Genomic DNA, 11,895 nt, shown 5'->3' with positions numbered 1-11,895 from the left:
GGGATAAGATCAGACCAGGTCGCTCGGACACAGCCAGCTGCTGCTGTTCCACAGAGGCGATTATCCTACAGGCTTTACGACCACATCAATCAGCTTCCTGTCCTGTCACCGGGAGAGAACCAATGGTAGGGCAGGATCCTATCTCCTGATTCCTTAGCGTGAGGCAGCTTGATGTACAAGTGCACCCCCTGGACATGACGCTAGTATACCGCAGGGACTCGCCCCCAATCCAACCCTTGCTCAGTTCCAAACGTCAAGATCGAACCCCCAACCTCACGATCTCAGGGTGGACACCACAGCATGCGCACACACACACACACACACCCACACCCACACACACACCCACACACACACACCAACACAATTCAAATAGTCCTCCAAAAACAGTCTATTGATCAGAGAAAATCATCTCTAAATGTATAGCTGTTGAAAGCAGCCTCATTCACCTCCTTGCTGAGCACGACTCCTCCCCCTATAAGGCGTAGAGCTGTCACAGAGCTGACAGGAGTTAAACCCCCCCCCCCCCCAAAAAACAGGATCTGCTCGCGGACGGGGCCGATTAGAGGCACGTGCCTCCGCCTCCGCCAAGCTAGAGCAATGTAGGTCACCGTGGAGCTCTCCCCGTAGCCAAATCAACCTGATAGATGGCTTTTTCCAGCCCTCAGCCCGTCTGCTCCTCAAGCCCTTTATGAGGCCTCTGCTCTGTGTTTATTATGGTATTGATCAATCCAGCTGACTCGGCTGTTTGGGCTTGAGATCATAATAGTCTATTTGTCCCGGCTCGAGGACATCAATCAAACCGTCCATTACGGCTGAGTCGTCAAGATCGGCGTCCTCGAGCAGGTCGCCTGTTAAAGCGCGGTTAATGACGCGCCTTCCAGGGAAAGCGCCCGTGCGCTCCCAGGGCTCGTGTTTCTAGCCAGCCGTCGTAGATTAGAAGAGCTTAAATAAACAGCTTCATTGAATGATCGCGTTAATGGAACAAAACGGTAGATTAACTGGCGGAGCTACGGCTTGATATAGTGTTTGATGTGTGCGCGTGCGACAGATGGTGTGTGAAAATGCAGTAGATCACGGAATGGCACGGGTGTATAGATTCAAAAATAAATAAATACTGAAGGATACCGCACTCATGTCTCCCCTCACTGGTTGCTGAATTCTTCCATAAGCGGATTGTCGTTTGATATCGACGTCGCTGATTGGCTGTAGATTGGCTGGATGTGTCGAGTGACTGCGGCTGCTTCGCCGTGTGTGAGTGCGCGTCTGCTCCTCCGCCCCCCCCAGGCTGGATGGCGTGGCGGTCCACTACGCCGTGACGCTGGAGGTGGAAGCGGGCGGTGTGACCGGCGAGCAGCTGGACTACCTGACCCTGCAGTCCAACCGGGTGGAGAACTCCTACGCCGCCGCCATCGCGGACGTCGGGAGCTACGGCGCCGAGGCGCGGCAGCCGGAGAGCGGTGAGACACCGTGAAATAGCGCGTTACGTACCCTCGCCCAACACTACCCTATAACACCCAACACTGATCTGGAACTGGACTGGACCATGACTCGTTGCAGCTGGTAGTGATGAGAGTGGGACACAATTCATCATGTCCTATACTACTGTACACAATCACACACAGCATGATGGCACCTTATTGGGGGGGCTCTCCTATAGAGATGCTCAGCTAATTATTAACATTTAACAAACCATCCGTTTTACAGAAACTAACCTTAACGCAGTAGCTGGATGTCAGGAGGGTTGCGCTCAATCGCATATTGAGCATCTGTAATTCATCAGACACCTCTAATCTGGTTCTGTCTGGTTCTGAAAGTGACCCAATTGCACCAGAACCCAGAACCAGCCACTTTTGATTACCGCCGTGCTCCGTCTCTCCCGACACTTGGACCCGGTACCAGGCTTGTGTGTTGGGTTCTGTTTTAGCCAGCTATCACTTCTCTTATTCAAACAGAGCCGTGCTGTGGTTAGGAAGAGACCTCAGCTTAGAAGTGGGCCAGCTTTGGCGGACGATTAGCAGACGTCATGATGGTTTATTGGAAGTGTGTATTTACTCGGTCCGGGAGATGAATCCTCCTCATTAGAGGGTTGGTCTAATAGAGACTGAGCTAACAGGGTTTCGGGAATCTGAGCCCTCACCTCTCGCTCCACTTATACCCCATTGTCCTGGCTCCCATCCAGGCATGTTACGGTTAACGCACACATAAACACACACACACGCACGCATGCACACGTGCACGCACGCACACACACACACACACACACACACACACACACACACGCCCACACACACACACATACATGCCCACACACAAACACACACACACCACACGCACGCATGCACACGTGCATGCACGCACACACACACACACACACACACACACACACACACACACACACACACACACACACACACACACACACACACACACACACACAGGTTTTAAGCACGGCATTGAGCGTGAGCTCTAGCACGTCAGTAAGTAGGTTAGCGGGATCTGACGCTCGGCTGAGTTTTCATTCCCGGCAAATGGAACAAAGCTGAGAATGACGGGGATGATGACTTTACCATGTCCCCCGTCTTTGAGATCCCTGCCTGACGGTGTTATGAAAGAACCTGTGTCATTAGTTAACAGTGTTACCCAGAAGATGGATGCCATCTGACGCCTTCATTCGTCATGGGTTGGGAATAGTGATACTAGTGGTAAATATTCTCATATGCCTGCCCGGCAGCCGTCAGGAGGGGACTTACAGGCAGTGCTTGGCCCCAGATCTACAGCCTCCCATCCTCTAGCCTCTAGCCCCAGCCCTCAGGTTTTCAGCCTCACAAGTCTCCAGCCTCCCATCCTCTAGCCTCTAGACCCAGCCCTCAGGTTTTTAGCCTCACAAGTCTCCAGCCTCCCATCCTCAAGCCTCTAGCCCCAGCCCCCAGGTTTGCAGCCTCACAAGTCTCCAGCCTCCCATCCTCAAGCCTCTAGCCTCCAAGCCTCCAAGCCTCCAGCCACCAGCTTCCAGCCCCCAGCCTCTAGCCTCTTACCCCAGCCCCAGCCCCAGCTTCCAGCCCCCAGGCCCCAGCCTCTAGCCTCTTACCCCAGACCCAGCTTCCAGCCCCCAGGCCCCAGCCTCTAGCCTCTTACCCCAGACCCAGCCCCCAGCCTCCGGCCTGTATCTCCAGGCTGCTGCTCTCTGCCCTGGTGCTAATGCACTAATGGTTTTGACCCATGGCAGCAGATTGGAGGGCCAGCTGGGCAGGTTGATTGGTCGGGATCCCCCTTAGGTAAACGCAGAGTCAGCACAACAGCTGCCAGGCCTGGAGAGACCAGAGTAGTGATGCATTCTGGGTACAGAGAGAGTCTTAATGAAATTGCTACAGTACTGATCATTTGTGTGTGTGTGTGTGTGTGTGTGTTTCTCCCCTGGTTGCTACAGTGGCAGTGTCTATCTCGCCCGGCTTGTTCCAACCCACCCCCGAACCACCTGACCAAGCCCACATGGTAAGTCAGAGGCTGTTTCCCTGATGCTGTCCGATAGTCCGATAGAAAGGGCCTTTGAGAATGATCCCTATGAAAATAGCTCTTGAGAGTAATGTTGACCGGTGGGTGCATATTTGCCCGAAGCTGGTAGGTGTGACTGCATGTGTGCATGTGTTTTATGTGTGTGTATGTACAGAAATAGATTGTGTGTGTGTGTGTGTCTGTGTGTGTATGTGTGTGTGTGTGTCTGTGTGTGTGGTAACTGGTGCGTAACTGGTGTTGTTCAGGCCTCCCCAGTAATGAGGTAGGGGATGACGACAGGCTTTATGGATTATCTGGGCTCTTGCTATAATAATCCACTACTATTTTTGCGCCAGAGCTGCAGCTACAGTAGCTAGCACACGTCACAGAGTGTGTGTGTGTGTGTGCGCGCGCACGTGCATGCGTGCATGTGAGTGTGTGTTCTTCTTCTTTCGTGTATCATCAGATGGCCAGCTCAGTGTCGTGCAGCAATGCTGTGTGTGTGTGTGTGTGTGTGTTTTAACTGGTAGATGTATGTGTGGGAGTACCATTTGTGGTAGCAGAAAGGTGTTTACTGTGTGTGCAAGCATATTAGTATGTGTGCGTGTGTGCGTGCGTGTGTGTGCGTGCGTGCGTGTGTGTGTGTGTGTGTGTATGTGCGCGTGTGCGTCAGCTTGTGTATGTATGTGTATGCACTCATACCCGTGCAAGTGTCTGTATGTGTGGGGAGAGATGAGAGATTCCGGGATGTGAACGCAGGGCTGGTGGTTTGAGTATTCTGCCGCCTCATGGTAACAAGATCCCCGGTCTCCTGTCTGGAAGAGACACCGGCTCTGCTGCTTAGCTTCACCACTCAGCCCCTAAGTGATTAATTGAAGTAATTATGCGGAGTGGAAGAGTCTGGCTGAGTCCCCGTCAGTAATTCATTTACGGGCAACAGTACCGCTGGCTACTGCAGCAGATTCGGCCCCCGGGCTTCACAGGAGAGGTCTGGAGTTCGTATTCAGTGGTTTTCCGTCTTTGTTGTGGCCGTTTGCCGTCGTCAGCCGGATCACGGCCTGTTTTTCCGCAAAGAATGTCAAAGTAAGTAGTGAAGCTCTGGAATCAGTTTTGCCTTTTAGATCAATAAGGAATGAGATCATTTGGACAAGAGGGATCTGATCTAAGACCAGGACTCCCACTCCCCCTCTGAGCAAGTCTGTGAGTGCAGGAGTGTTGACTATTGACCTAGTTGAAATTGATAGATTTGTTTTTATCGCTTATGTCGATGCGTTCCCAGGACAACATTTTGGCAGTGGAGAGGCCCCCGGACGGCCTGGAAGGAGATGGCGATGACCTCAACAGGGACGACCTCTTGTTCGACCCGGCCGTGACTTTCGACCCGTCAGCGGGTGACGACGGTGCAGTGGCGGGGGGCGGGAATGATGTCATCATTCTGGAAGAGAGTGTGACTCCGCCCCCTCAGCCCGACCAGGACATCGAGGTGATAGAGGAGTCCATGGAACACACAGACACAACCACCACCACCACGCAAACCAGCCCAGAGAGTGAGTGTTGGTGGAGAAAGAAGACACACACGCACACACACATACACAAGACACACACGCACACACACAACTATACAAATAAAGTTTGATTTGATTTGATTTCATTCCTGACCCCAGGCATCGAGGACGAGGGTCTGCTGTTGGAGACAACAGAAGCCAATGAGAGCCCCCCCGCAGGTGACAGTTCCTCTGCCGAGCAGCCAGGGGGCGCCAACCTGGCCACGCCTCCCCTGGAGACTGAGGCCTCCGGCTCAGGACCTGCAGAGCTGGAGGACCTGTCCTTTGCCTCCACCACAGAAGAAGAGAGCGCCATAGAGGAGGAGGGAGATGGAGGGGAGACCATAGAAGAAGAGGCAGTCGAGGAGGAAGGAGAGGTTGTCCAAGGGGAAGCTGAAACTCCAGTGGACTCCACCATAACCATAGAAGAAGACGAGGCTGCTGCTACCTTTATTCCCATAGAGGTCCAGACCCAGGACGCACCTGTCGTGGAGGAACCTGTTGCCGTGGCTACAGAGTTCCCTGCACCCAACTTGGAGATCTCTATCACTCTTGATGTAAGAGGAATACTGGCACATGTACTGTAGGTGATGCATGACAAATCAATCAGTCAGGCAATAATATATATAAAGTCAATAATTTATATATCAACAAATCGCCAATTAATCAACAACCAATTAACCAATTAATATGTGAATATATATATGTATATATATATATATATGTATATACATTTTTCAATGATTGACAGAGTTCTAGAGTACAATCCTTACAGACATCCAATAATAGACAGTGTACCTTTGACCCAATCATTCTAAAACTTCTATCCTGTTTGCTTCACACTGGTCCAGACCCTGATGCCGGCCCTGGTGGACATCTCCGAGGCAGACCTGGGCAATGACGTGATCCACTATATTGGGGCCAAAAATGAGGCAGAGGAGGGGAGTGGCAGTCTCCCCTCCGAAGCGGCACGTGGTACAGACCAGGCCGGCATCGCCATGCCAGTCAACCCCGGCAGAGCTCTGCTGGTATTCTTCAGCCTGAGAGTCACCAACATGATGTTCTCAGATGACCTCTTCAATAAGAGCTCCCCGGAATACAAGGCCCTGGAACAAAGGTTCCTAGAGCTGGTAAGACTCTCATTCTTTGCTAACCCTTCAGTTGGCAGTTGGCAAGGCCCCTGACAGATGGCAAACAGCCACTCAGACTATCAATAAGTCAGCTACAACTATTGCTTTGAAAGAACCGATCATGGTTAAGGTTAGAGGATAATTATCTGACAGTAAGCTGTTAGTTAGACCTTCTATGTGGGAGGGGGGGGGTGGTTGGCATTCAAAATAAAATGTAACATTAATATAATGTTATCTTAACCCCCCCCCCCCCCCCAAACACACTCACACACACACCCTCTCTCCAGCTGGTTCCCTATCTGCAGTCCAACCTCACTCACTTCCAGAACCTGGAGATCTTGAACTTCCGGAACGGCAGTATTGTGGTGAACAGCAGGATGAAGTTCGGTAAGCCGGTGCCTCGCGGCACCACCAGCTCCGTCTACCTGATCCTGGAGGACTTCTGCAACACGGCCTACCAGACCATGAACCTGGCCATCGACAAGTACTCCCTGGACGTCGAGTCAGGTATGAAGGCAGGGAGAATACTGAGGAAACTCTTCAAATATTTTGTATGTACCTGATTTTGCTTATTTTGGACAATTAGACCACTGGAACTTGACCCGAACGTCTAAACACAGAGATAACTCAAGCGCACCTTCTGTGTATTTGAGCCAGGTTTGCTCTGTTGTGATCTGCCGTAACCAGGAAACGTCTGGTGCTGTGAGTGTGAGCGGATAAATGACGAAGGAAAACTGCTGATCAGTGATCTTACTGCCGTCTCATGGCTTTCACCGAGGGTCTGCGTAGTCTCACAACATTACGCTGTGAATAGCAGCGCACTGAGTCACTCTGGAGAGGCCTCTGTGTGTGTGCGTGCGTGCGTGTGTGCGTGCGTGCGTGGTCGACATCCCTTAGTGCATTTGTCAGACGCCCTCGTGTCTTAGGGACGGTTCTCTGTTCTCTGGTTCTCTATTCTCTGGTTCTCCGTATGCAGACTGGCCATGATCACATTCACCCGGATTACTGAGGAGTGGAGGAGCGTTTCCTACAGCGGGATTATCATCAGCGTCTCTGTAGGGAGTCTGAGAGAACCATAACTCAACCCCGAATGTGCTATGATTCACTTTAGTATTTGGCTCTATGTACAAATACCAGTTATGATTTTGATGATATGAATATGTGTGGAAGGGGAACTCCCATGCGTCACTGCCAGGCTGAACTCCAGCCCCACGTTGCCGTGACTGTTTTAGTGAAATGGTTCTAGTCTCAGATGGGGTTCTCAGACCGGAGAACCCTTTGTGGCTCTAGGTGGTCTGGACAGTCAAGTGCCACAAGACATGGGCAGGGGGGCGGAGCCAGTGCTTTACCTTTACTAATCCAGCTGCATTTGAACAGCCAATCATGAAGGCAAATCAGCCTCCTCGCACAGCCCTATTATCTGCGCGGGCCAATCATTCTCCCTGCACAAAATCCAAGTGTGTTCCCATTGGTGTCCACAAATATTATAGTTCCCAGAAGTTCTCGCTGCAATTCTGATTAGGTTCTAGGTAGTCTCTTTACAGATCCAAATATTATGTTGAATCGCTGCGCTCCGCATACTACATAATAGAGTCTGTGCCACTTCGCCACCCAAGCTGGTATTCTGAGGGTGTATCGACGGTTCAAAACTGAAAGAGTGACAGGTCATAGCAGCAAATGAGAGACGCTAGCCCAAGTTAGATGGGCGGGGCATATCTATGGGTGGGAACGCCTGATGGCGAAAGTCGTCACCTGCAGGGATTCCTGCGAAACCAATGAATTGCCAGGATTTGAGCACCAGATTTTTGCATGAAGTGTCCCAGACCCATAGAGAGATCTGCAGCATGCAGTAACGTAGTTAGCGTAGCTTACATAGTGTATATCAGCAAAATAACTCTCTTGGGTCTGGCGTTGAGACTAGGTTCTTGGTAGCACCTTTTTGTCCTAAGAGTGTATGAGTCTAAGAGCCTGGCGTTGGTCTTACAGTGAGTGGATGAGAAGAGGCCATAGATGATGATATAATGATGACTCACCCAGCTGTTTATGTCTCACTCATGTCCTGTTCCGCTGAGCCATCATAATCTGTCTGAGCCAATCATGAGCAACACAAGTATGACTTAGTATCATATCCCAACATCCTGTGGGACATGCGTCATGCAAGGATTGAAAGGGGGAGAGAGGGAGAGAGAGAAAAGGTGGGAGGAGGATAGGAAGTGAGAGGGGGAGAGAGAGAGAGAGAGAGAGAGATGAGTTGACTGGGTCATCAAGGTTACCGGAGGTGGATGGAGGTTTGTGTTCCCATGGTTATTTTTGGACGTATCCAAACAGATCACCTGCTCTGGCTCCAATAACAACATACAAACAAGTTGTCATATCTTGTATATAGTGTAACTGAATTCCTAAACACAGTAGAAATCCTCAACACGCACACACACACACACACACACACACACACGCACACACACACACACGCACACACACACACACACACACACACACGCACACACACACACACACACACACACACACACACACACAACCCTAACCCTTGACAATGACCTGTACCATGTCTACTGTGTGGCCAGGCGACCAGGCGGATCCGTGCAAGTTCCAGGCGTGTAACGAGTTTGCGGAGTGCTCTGTGAACCGCTGGTCGGGCGAGGCGGAGTGCGTGTGCAAGGCGGGCTACTTCAGCGTGGACGGCCTGCCCTGCCAGAGCACCTGTGACCTGCGGACGGACTTCTGCCTCAACGACGGCAAGTGTGACATCATCCCTGGCAAGGGGGCCATCTGCAGGTGGGTCCCGTGCGGCGCGTTGACGGGCGGTGGCGCTGTTGTTTTTGACCCGTGCCATTGTGTGTGTGTGTGTGTATGTGTGTGTTGGGGGGGGGGGTGTTTGTGTGTGAGTGGATGTGCATGGGTGTGTTTTATACTCACTGGAAAGACTTACACGTACTGGACAATTGACTGGACACATACACACATAAATAAACAAGTGTGTGTTCTGGCACGAATGTTTCGGATCTCTGTCTCACACCCGCCACCACACCACGTAACAAACAGCTCCAGATGCTGGAGTGGTGTTGGCGTGTCCTTCACGTGGTCCAACCAGGATGTTCACACATTCTCCGGAACATTTTATAAACATCTTCCCCATTGCACTGAACCATCCAATAAACATTTCTTCATCCACGATGACCTTGGAATTGTTTTCAACTTGTCAGTTTGTGTGAGGATTAGTACAGCTACAGTTGTGTGTTTGGGTGTGTGTGTGTGTGTGTGTGTGTGTGTGAACTGATCGCTGTTCTGTGTGGTTCCAGATGTCGTGTTGGAGAGAACTGGTGGTACCGTGGAGAACACTGTGAGGAGTATGTCTCAGAGCCATTGGTGGTTGGCATAGCGATCGCCTCTGTCGCTGGCTTCCTATTGGTGGCCTCGGGAGTGATCTTCTTCCTGGCTCGTACACTGAGGGACCAGTATGATAAGGAGGAGACAGCGGACCCCCTACGGTGAGGCGAACACATACAGTACACACACATACACATGTGCACACACATACAGTACACACACATACACATGTACACACACATACAGTACACACACATACACATGTACACACACAAGCGCTTGCGAGCAAATACTGTCTTTCTGTTATCAATGCCAGAGGGCCACTCTATTTGACCTCTATTTGACCTCTCTCCCCCTAGCCATGGTCACATGACACTAAGTCTGTCTGTATCTCAGTGTCTCCTCCCTTGTCCTCTGTCCATCAAACAGGTTTGCAGGACAGTAAACCAGCTCTGTCTTTCCTATCATCTGATTCTGTGTGTGTGTGTGTGTGTGTGTGTGTGTGTGTGTGTGTGTGTGTGTGTGTGTGTGTGTGTATCTATCCAGGCATAGGGAGAGTCTTCCCTCTCTGGAGAGCGCTACTAAGTACAACCCCATGTACCAGAGTGACCCCACGACAGGTTACAGCCACTACTACCGCCGTTACCCAGAAGGCCCTGTGTACAGCAGCGCCAGCGCGGAGGCCTCCACAGAGTTCAGCAGCGAGGAGATACGCCACATCTACGAGAACAACGAACTCACCAAGGAGGTGTGTGTGTGTGTGTGTGTGCGTGCGTGTGTGTGTGCGTGCGGTGTATGCATGACAAACAGGGGGTTTCATGCCCTCATCACATCACAATAAACAACATTCCAGCCCTTGCCTCATACTGTACTCGCCCTTACGATGTCTGGGTTTTCTTTCTCGACAGGAAATCCAGGACAGGATACGCATCATCGAGCTCTACGCCAAGGACCGGCAGTTCGCAGACTTTGTGCGGCAGCATCAAGTGTGAGTGTGACTACTAGTGAAGGGTGAACAGGGAAAAGGCTGGATTTGGGAACGTTAGGAGAGAGGCAGAGAGGGAGGAGAGGAGAAACTGGGACAGAGTGAGAGGAGAAAAGAGAAGAGCGGAGTCTAGAGCTCTCCTCTTCTCAGACACAACTAATGTGTCTAATGTGTCAGCAGCCAGTCTGCTGTATATGGTGTCACTTTGGGCTGGCATTAGTTCTGTCTGTGTGAGCGCGTAGATGTGTCTGTGTGTTGAGTATTAAAAGTTGAGTATTTGTGTCAATTAGTGACACTCATAATCTCAGATCCAGTGAGTAGCGTTTTAAAGTGTCAGGTGTTAGGACTGAGGCTGGTGGAAGAAGTCTATCTCACTTTGACCCTTGGTCGTGAAACGACCTTCAGTCTCGTCTTAAATTGGCCTCTTTCAGGCAATCAGCCTTGAAATATTTCACTACATTTGTAATTAATCTATAATATATGAAAATTTCACTTTTTGAATTAAATTATGGAAAATAATAACCTTTCCACAATATTCAAATTTTCTGAGAAGCACCTGTACTGTTTATATATAGTATTAAGCTGCAGGACTCGGTGTGGCTATTTAGCATGCCATGATCAGATAAATGCCTATGGTATTAGTGTGTGTGTGTGTGTGTGCGTGTGTGTGTGTGTGTGTGTGTGTGTGTGTGTGTGTGTGTGTGCGTGTGTGTGTGCATGGCTGTTTGTGCGTGAGAGAGGGCTAGGGGTATTGGATTGCATTTGAATGACTGGTCTCTGTGGCAAACACGGTTCATTAAATCATGATTGTGTGTGTGTGTGTGTGTGTGTATGTGTGTGTGTGTGTGTGTGTGTGTGTGTGTTCATTCCACAGGACCCTGGAAACTCAGAGAGAGAACCCTTCCACCAGCTTGCAAATCTTACCTGCACAAGGTCTGTCCCTAGACCTCTCACACTTTTCACTCACACTTTTCACTATGTTTGTATGTGTGTATCAGTCTCTAAACATCTCTCTCTCTTTCTCTCTTTCTCTTTCTCTCTCTCTCTCTCTCTCTCTCTCTCTCTCTCTCTTTGTAGACAACCCTACATTTGTCTTTGACGAGTGAAGCCTTTGTGACCTCCATTACCATGGGCGCCAGAACATGGACCGTACTCACTGCAGAGGGTGAACTCTCGTTCCCATTGGGGTCATGGGGTCAGCTGTCCAATCAGAACTGGCCACTCATCTGACCATGACATCACTCGTGATCTGACACTCTGAGGGGGACTTTTTAAAAACATTAAAAAAAAAAACTATCTTCGCTGTCCGTCGCTTTGTGCTCATTGGTTTAGATACGGTGTGAGCGTAGGAGGGGTCTTTGCTTGGCCCCGCCCCTCTTTCTCAGGTTCTTCAGTG

General features: G+C 50.5%; 1 protein-coding gene across 1 annotated transcript in view; it reads left to right on the top strand.

Moving 5' to 3' along the window:
- The window catches only part of impg2a (interphotoreceptor matrix proteoglycan 2a), a gene marked incomplete at both ends in the record, with an annotated part of 17,014 nt that extends 6,508 nt beyond the window's left edge, over positions 1 to 10,506 (top strand). Inside the window, 11 exons of the mRNA XM_084452113.1 lie at positions 1,285 to 1,457; positions 3,759 to 3,775; positions 4,772 to 5,039; positions 5,157 to 5,345; positions 5,463 to 5,593; positions 5,888 to 6,166; positions 6,454 to 6,673; positions 8,752 to 8,962; positions 9,487 to 9,675; positions 10,061 to 10,262; positions 10,423 to 10,506. Of these exons, the coding sequence (XP_084308239.1) occupies positions 1,285 to 1,457; positions 3,759 to 3,775; positions 4,772 to 5,039; positions 5,157 to 5,345; positions 5,463 to 5,593; positions 5,888 to 6,166; positions 6,454 to 6,673; positions 8,752 to 8,962; positions 9,487 to 9,675; positions 10,061 to 10,262; positions 10,423 to 10,506 (1,963 nt within the window). The remainder of the gene's footprint in view (positions 1 to 1,284; positions 1,458 to 3,758; positions 3,776 to 4,771; positions 5,040 to 5,156; positions 5,346 to 5,462; positions 5,594 to 5,887; positions 6,167 to 6,453; positions 6,674 to 8,751; positions 8,963 to 9,486; positions 9,676 to 10,060; positions 10,263 to 10,422) is intronic.
- Positions 10,507 to 11,895: the final 1,389 nt, after the last annotated feature.

Source organism: Borostomias antarcticus (assembly GCF_949987555.1).
Source record: "Borostomias antarcticus genome assembly, chromosome: 17".
NCBI classification, from domain to species: Eukaryota; Metazoa; Chordata; class Actinopteri; order Stomiiformes; family Stomiidae; genus Borostomias; species Borostomias antarcticus.
Note: the sequence above shows the minus strand (reverse complement) of the source record. Positions and strands in the feature narration are given on the sequence as shown.